Source organism: Musca autumnalis, unplaced genomic scaffold (genome assembly GCF_047663935.1).
Source record: "Musca autumnalis isolate F117 unplaced genomic scaffold, ASM4766393v1 scaffold_4, whole genome shotgun sequence".
In the NCBI taxonomy this organism is placed as follows: domain Eukaryota; kingdom Metazoa; phylum Arthropoda; class Insecta; order Diptera; family Muscidae; genus Musca; species Musca autumnalis.
This window is the reverse complement of record NW_027411977.1, coordinates 77,618,449-77,627,128: the sequence shown is the minus strand read 5'-3', so window position 1 is coordinate 77,627,128 and position 8,680 is coordinate 77,618,449. Positions and strand designations below refer to the sequence as shown.

The following is an 8,680-nucleotide window of genomic DNA, read 5'->3' as shown; positions in this document are numbered from 1 at the left end:
ATAAATAAATAAATAAATAAATAAATAAATAAATAAATAAATAAATAAATAAATAAATAAATAAATAAATAAATAAATAAATAAATAAATAAATAAATAAATAAATAAATAAATAAAGTGAAAAACAAGTACTATGAATTCGAGTGAAACCGCTATACGTGGAGCTATGTGCTCAATACTTGAATACCAAAACGTGAACTTATGTCCGAAATTTGCGCTGCAGAATTTTTTTTGTTCATGGAACCCAATGAGGGAATAGAAAAACTTCAAACTATTTTTCCAGGTGGGTGTTAACGAGTTACTAACTCTATATGAATTTGTTCTACTTACTTCATGTATCGTTGATGGAAATTTATGATTTCCTTCAGCATTTCTGTGGACTTTTTAACATTTCTTGGATCTTTCTCTACCATCTCAGTTAAATCCATAAACTTACAACGAAGTATACCCTGAAATATTAAAATTTGTGTTGTGGGCGTTAGAAATGCCATATCACCGGCATAGAAGCCAAACCCTCCAACGGCTATAAACCAAATTTGCACAACACAAGTCCAAACAAATCCCTTCTGTGTTGCCGGATCAAGAAATGGTATCATACACTGAACAACTAATTCGTTAACATCAAATACCAAAGATCGAAATACGGTCACAGCGATCATACCCACAACCATTAAAACCACAATAAAGGCACACAGTTTCATCATGTGCGATAGGTAATGTAAACCCTTGTTCAGAGTTCTTTGGTAACCGACATGCTTTAATTCATATTCATTGTAAATGTCGTTGAGTTCATCCATCAAATAACGAAAATGCTCCTGTTGTGTTATGGAGTTGAGAAGCTTGACAAAACCCTAAAATTAGACAATCAATAAAGTAAATTTATTTAGGGGTACATATGTAGACACTTACCTGTACCAATGTACCACCGCCAATGCTCAAAACTTGCAATATTATTTTCCAATCACCCTTGACAAACATACCATCGTACATTGTGTAGATCATAAAGCCAAAAGACGATATTATTATAACAAATACAAGTACCGTTCTGATATTAATCCTGTAGCCATGATCAAAGACATTGGCACCACAAATATCTGCACAAATTTTTGTTATGCGAACAATGCTCCTAAAACGATCCGATTGCCGATGAGCCATTTTGAAAATGTCCCGAGTTAGTGTTGATTCCGCTCAAATCTAAATATGAAAGTAATAAAAATAATAATATGCAGTTGCGGTAAAAAAAAAAAAAACAGTAACAAGCAAAAAAGTATCAGTCGGCTTTGCCGACAGAGATATACCCTCAGCCTGTGTGAATTGAAACTTTCATCTACGGACAGATCGAATGTATTAGGGTCTTTTCGGAATTTTGTGTGTGTCATTTTTGGACATTTGAACTTGCCGACAAAAATTTGCATTAGGATTACAGTTCATAAGTGTTGCGGAGGAAGTACTTGATGGACCGACATTGTCCATTATGGAAGTGGTTCTTATTTTGGGAATCATATATTTTCGATAGATATCGCCCCCACTAGTCATTTCAGTGGGTCATAGTATAACTTTTTGACTAGTATGCCAGGAAGCATGGACTTGTTCACGGAAAACTTAATACCGCTGTAAGCAGGACCACAACGAAAAGCATCGGTGCACCTTTCCAAAAGATCTAAATTGCCCTTAGACACAAATGTTGAATTTTTGTGAGGGAGGTACCCTAAGGAGAGGACCGATATGGGCCATTTTAGGAGTTAAATTTGATTTGGACAAAATATTAGGAGATTCAAAGTTTTGACAAAATTGTTTGCCACGTTCAAGAGATATGGTGCATACCATTTTAGTGACATTTTGTTTAAATATTGGGGGAAGTACCGGATGTTGTGGACCGGTATTGGTCATCTTCGAACTAAAACTAAGTTTGGACAACATATGACCAAGGCCAAATTTTGTACCAAATCGGTTGATCATTTCAAGAGTTATCATGCTCTCAAGCCACTACATATGGTGCCGCAGGGGTTTTTTATACCGTACGGGCTTAAAAAAGCTTTTACCGTCGTAATTGAGGCAGCGAACGCAAGTTGCTTCAACAAAAATCAAAGTGATTTGAGAGCTTATCAGAATTTTTGTGTGGGAGGTACCCGAGGGAGTGGACAGATATAGTCTATATTAGAAAATGATCTATATCTGGTAGATATATTAAGATGTGTAAAGTATGCACCAGATCTGTCACCCCCTTCAAGAGTAAACGTGCGCACCATTTTTCCGAACAGTTTCGAACTTTTGTGGGTGAGGTACCTGAAGGAGTGGACCGATATAGTTTATCTTCAAACTTAAACTAAGTTTGAACAAAATATTACGAAGGCCAAATTTTGGACCGAATCGGCAGATCCGTTAGAGAGTTATCTTGCACTCCAACCACTACACACGGTGTAATAGAGGTTTTTTGTACCTTTCAGGATATTTTCTCAGGAAGTGTGGTCATATGGGGGGCAGTGAATACAAGTTGTTACAACAAAAATCTAAGCGATTCAAGAGCAGGTCATAAACTGCAAAATTTCCTAAATTTTGTGTGGGAGTACCCGAAGTAGTGAACCGATTAAGTCCATATTGGAACTTCATCTAAGTCTGGTAGAAATTTCACGATGAGTAAAGTATGGACCAAATCGGTTACTTCCTACATACAAGAGTAATCGTGCGTACCATTTTTCTGAATATTTTCGAACTTTTGTGGGGTAGGTACCGGAAGGAGTGGACCGATATAACCCATCTTCGAACTTAAACTCAGTTTGGACAAAATATTACGAAAGCCAAATGTTAGACCGAATCGGTTGATCCGTTCGAGAGTTATCGTGACTTCCAGCCAGCCAAACAGACAGGCAGACGGACCGACAATGCTAGATCAACTCCAAATTGTCTGAAACGGGTTTCGTTACTTCGATGAGGTACATTTTGCCCATATGAAAGTGTATATACCATCGCACAGTGGATCCCCCCATTGGCCAAAAATAAAAAATGAATGTCAAAATTTTGGTACAACATCCGGCAACTCTGACAGCTGTGACATGGACCTTTTTAAAAATATATTTGTTTTTGTTTCTTTCGAACGCGATCTTCTTAAGAATAGCTTCAAAACTCGGAACATTTGACTAATATTTTTTGTTGTGAGTACAACCTATACTATTTAAGGTGCAAGTAAATATATTGAAAATATCGCGAAACTACTACGTATAGCAAAATATTATAGTGGGTTTTGAAGGAGAAGGTATTACCTTAATTTTCATTAAAAAATAGTGTTATAGCGTGTTGTGGAATTCTAGTTAGCTGCATATTTTCCTAGTGTATTTTGTAATGTCAATTCGATCATATACTGCCCAACTCGGGAATAATTTTCCAAAGTAGGTCATGGGTTTAAGATTATTCAGTATTAAAATCAGCTGCCATCTAGTGCCAGACCACAAATGGTGGCTCGCTGACGAAAGCTGCCCTAGAGAAGGGTTTCTATGGATATATTAGCGTATAACTCTGTTATCTGACCACGTACATTAACATAATTGGCATCAGTGGCATGATGAAGAAATCTTCTTCCAAATTTGTCTTATGTTGGCGGTACGTGCCTTCCAGGAAGAACGCTATAAGATCTATATTAAAAATTTTACCAATTTTCAGACCAAAATATTGATTTTTTTTAATCCGCTAAATTGGTTGGATTTTATGTTGTTTTGGAGATTGTTTTGTTTCCCCAAGCCTATTTTTGCATCATGAGATAATCTGGACCTTTTTCATGTCATTTTGTATTAACATCATAAAACAATTCTTACCGTATACCCCCTCCAGAGGGGAAAGGGGGGAGAATGTTACGCTCGTGGTTTCTTAAAACACTCTTCGCAGCAGCACAAAGCTGTAACCGGCGCATTGGCTTGATTTTTACACTCTAAATATTTTTGTCCACTTTCTCCATACAAGTGGATCCACTGTGCGTTAGTTACACAGGAGACACATTATTGCAATTTGCATCAGTTGAAAGGTCAGTAGTTCTTTTTCCATGTGTAGGCTACTTTGCTGGTACATGCCCTCCAGGAAGTAAAATATGGACTAAATTTTATATGTTTCATACAGAAGTAATGATCCATTTAACCCCACTAGATAATATGGGACCATCATCCAAAATTGTAGGCATATTCTTCGCCCTAAACTCTTACATCGTGCAAAGTCTCGTGACTATTGATCTATAATTGCAACCTCTAACGTGCTTCTGATTACAATACAAACAAATAACTGGATATATTAGGCTGTAACTCTGTTATCTCAGCACGTAAATCAACATAATTGGCATCAATTTTAAGGTGAAGAAATGACCTTCCGAATGTTATTTACGTGGGCGGAATGTCTCTTCTAGGAAAAAAGATATAAGCTGTATATTAAAACTTTTCACAATTTTCACACAAAACTTGTGGTCCATTTAACCCTCTAAATATTTTCTGATCACTATCTCAAATTGCAAGTTTCTTCTTTGTCACATACTCTTATCTTAGTTAAAATTTCGAGGCGATCGGACTATTATTGTGACCTACAGAGCAGCTGCAAAATCGGATAAAAATTATGTTTTTGGCCCATTTCACCCGCTAAATATTTCACGATCATCACCAATAACAATAGGTGTCCATTCTGGTCTGAACCCGACCTCCATGCAAAATTTCGTGACGATCGGTCCATAATTGCGGCCTGGAGTTTGATTACAATTCATAATAGACAGACGGACGGACACACATCTCAAAATCGCTTTATCTCGTCGAGATATGAAGATTGGTATACCGTATTGGGGGTCTAGGATCGATACTTCGCGGTGTTACATGAATTTTTGCCAAAACAAACTTATAATGCCATTTCCACATAGTGGTGTAGGGTATAATTAGGAACAAAATGTTCATACTTCACCGTTTCACTTCGAAAATATTGTTTAGCTGGTTTTTGATATGTAGGTTAAGAAAAAAATTCCCAGAACGAATGTTATGGCGCTTTTATTTCGCTTTTTAAGGAAGAAAATATTATAAAAACGCTAATTATTTTAATGAGCACCATTGTTACAAAAAGTTATCACGAAGTGACTTCAGCGAGTAGATTGCATAATACTTGCAAAATGTTACACAGAATCCGCGGAATGTACATTAAATTGATAAATTATTGAATATAAGTAAACTTTTTTTCAAAATTAAGGCCCATTTAGTGGTCATAAAATTACATAAAAACAAGTTAAAAAGTATCAGTCGGCCTTGCCGACAGAGATATACCCTCAGCCTGTGCAAATTGAAACACTTTTTTCACAAAAAGAAACTTATGTATTTAGGGGGTTTCAAAATTTTGGTTGTATGAACCGACAAAAATGTTGATTAGGATTAAAGTTCAAAAATTTTGCGGAAAATGTAGTTAAAGGAATGGACCGACATAGACCATGGGGGTGCCATAGGGGGTTTTTACACCCTTCGGACTGTTTTCTCAAGAAGTATGGACTAGTCCCTGAAACAACTTTTACCATCGTAATTGAGGCAGCGAATGTTAGTTGCTTCAACAAAAATCAAAGTGATTTATTAAATCTTAGGTCTTAAAGTGAACTTATCCAAAATTTTGTGTGGGAGGTACGGGATGGAGTAGATATTTGTCCACTCCATATTCCATATTCGAACCTGATCTATATCTGGTAAATATTATGAGAATGTGTAAAGTATGGACCAAATCCATCACTCCCAGCAAGAGTTATCGTGCGCACAATTTTTCCGAATATTTTCGAACTTTTGTGGGGTATGTACCTGTTGATAACCCATATCTATCCACTCCGATATGGCTTATCTACGAACTTAAACTAAGTTTGGAAACAATATTACGAAGGCCAAATTTTGGCCGGAATCGGCATTTCCGTTCGAGAATTATCTTGCTCTTCCACCCATAAACATGGTGTCATAGGGTTTGTTTTTCAACTTTCAGGCTATTTTTTCAGGAAGTATGGACTTGCCCCTGAGGAAACTTGTACCTTCGTATAGGGGACAGTGAATACAAAATGTTACAACAAAAACCAAGGCGATTCGAGAGCAGGTCCTAAACTGAACTTTTCCGAAATTTTGTGTGGGAGGTACTCGAAGGAGTTTACCGATTGAGTCCATATTTGAACCTCATCTAAGTCTGGTAGAAATTTCATAATGTGCAATGTATGGACCAAATCGGTTACTTCCTTCAAGACTTATCGCACGCACAAATTTTCCGAACATTTTCGAACTTTTGTGGGGGAGGTACCGGAAGGAGTGGACCGATATAATCCACCTTTGAACTTGAACTAAATTTGGACAAAATATTACGAAAGCCAAATTTTGGACCGAATCGGCAGGTCCTTCGATAGTTATCATGCGCTCCAACCACTACACACGGTGTCATAGGGTTTTTTGTAACATTCAGGCTATTTTCTGAGGAAGTATGGACTTGCCCCTAATGAAACTTACAGCGTCGTATACAGGACAGCGAATACAACTTGAGTAAACAAAAATCAAAGCGATTCGAGACCAGGTCCTAAACTGAACTTTTCCGAAATTTTGTGTGGAAGGTACCCGAAGGAGTGGACCAATTGAGTCCATATTGGAACTTCATCTAAGTTTGGTAGAAATTACACGATGTGCAAAGTATGGACCAAATCGGTTATTCCCTACAAGAGTTATCGTGCTCACAAATTTTCCGACAATTTTTGAACATTTGTGGGGGAGGTACCTGAAGGAGTGGACCTATATGGCCCATCTTCGAACTTAAATCGAATCTGGACAAAATATTTCGATACCCAAAATTTGAACCGAATCGATTGATCCGTTCGAGAGTTATCGTGCGCACCAGCCAGACAGACAGACGGACAGACAGACAGACGGACAGACAGACAGACGGACGGACATTGCTAGATCTACTCAAAATTGTCTGAAACGGATATCGTACAAACATACTTGGGGTCTAAAACCATTATTTCGATGAGGCACATTTTTGGTCGTATCAAAGTGTAAATACCCTCTTTAGCCTAAAGGCTGAGGGTATAATTAGATTGGTGTTATAGTTTTGATGTTACAGCCAAAAAAGCACATATTTTGGTCAAAAAAGAATTTTTTGTTTGAAAAAATATTTTTTTAACATGCATTATGTAGTAGAAAATATTGGAAAAATCTATGTATAGGAATACTTCCTTCATTTTGCTTAATTCTCCCAATAAAATAGACGGATTTTCCTTTATTGACATTGATGAGAATATATCTCAAAGCTTATGAAATGGAAACAGAGGTCAATGATGCTTTTTTACTTTTGGTATTTCTTGTAACTCGCGTTTTAGTAGATGGATTTTCACGGGGAATGATTTATTGGATCAGGAACGAAAAAAGCTAAAATGTGCAATCAAGTACGAAGAAATCGAATGACAATTGTTAAAATTAAGCCCGAAAAATATGATATTTAGAAAAATGTTCGCACAAAATTTTCGCTTTTGTATGCAGATTTCTATGAAGCTGTGCAGACTACATTCACAATATTCGTGTCAAATAACTCAGAATCGCAAGTATTACAATCCTATATATGGTTTTTTGATAAACCTGTTTGCGGAATGAAATTAGAAGAAAGTTTAAAAAAACACTGTAAGTCTGGCTTCAAAATGTCAGCATCATTTAATGGTAGAAGCAGACGAAATTTTGAAAAGTAATACAATAGTGAGATGATCCTTATTTAGTTTGCTTCTGCTGCTTGCTTTGACATAAAACTCGAGGGAAGTGTGGTTTAATCACAAAATGAGAGAAAACAAAGAAGACACTTTGGCTGCAACCCATTTTTACCAATTTTTTAACATAAATATAGCCACAGCTTCCACGCAAATTACTTTTTAAAGCCAATATTTTTTGCCACGTCCAAAAACACTTCATTTTATCCAAAAGTATTTGATTTGTACAATATACAATCACGAGTCGCGTGTTCTAAAAGGGTAAACCTCGGCTTCAGCTACATATGTTAAATTTTCAAAAATATTGGTGATATATATAAATTGTATCTCAAGGTGTAAAAAACTTTTACAAACATCAATTTCATTGAGTAACGATATTCTTTGAACACATGGGCGATATGTTAGATACACAAAATCTAGAATTGATATTCTTTTTACGGTACACAGATTTTATTACAGATCTTTTTCAATCCACTTACATGTATATTATTTTAAGTTGAAGATAAATAACCGTTGTTACCGTTGTGACGAACTAGTAAATGTGACGGTCTATAACAAATGTCACAATATCAACGCTGTTAAAGAATTCCTTTAAGGACATCAATTAAAATGCAATGTAATTAATTTCAATTTGCAATGGAATTTTAATTGTTGTCATTAATTGGCTACATTTTTGCAATTACTTTACACTTTTTCAACCATGTTTTTATACTATTTCCCCTGATTTCCACGTAATTGTTTGGGGTATAACGATTGGTTTTTTTTAAGCAGTAGTTTTTAATTTTCCATGTAACGAGTTATCGTATTATGAAATTCAAAACGTTACGATGTGGCTTACAGGAGTATTGTGGAGGGTATAACATTTTGTTAGATATCGTCGGTGTCATGCTTAATTGTTCCATACGCCATTTGCCTGATTCGAGAACAATTCAAGTTCAAAGTGCTGCAAAAGTCCAATAC

At 36.1% G+C, this 8,680-nt stretch overlaps 1 protein-coding gene across 1 annotated transcript in view; it reads right to left on the bottom strand.

Moving 5' to 3' along the window:
• LOC141401457 (odorant receptor 67d-like) overlaps positions 1–8,285 on the bottom strand; it is a 14,474-nt gene extending 6,189 nt beyond the window's left edge. The window contains exons 1-3 of the mRNA XM_073981717.1: positions 8,200–8,285; positions 910–1,194; positions 331–851 (exon numbers count right to left, since the gene is read on the bottom strand). Of these exons, the coding sequence (XP_073837818.1) occupies positions 331–851; positions 910–1,155 (767 nt within the window). The 5' untranslated portion in view covers positions 1,156–1,194; positions 8,200–8,285. The remainder of the gene's footprint in view (positions 1–330; positions 852–909; positions 1,195–8,199) is intronic.
• Positions 8,286–8,680: the final 395 nt, after the last annotated feature.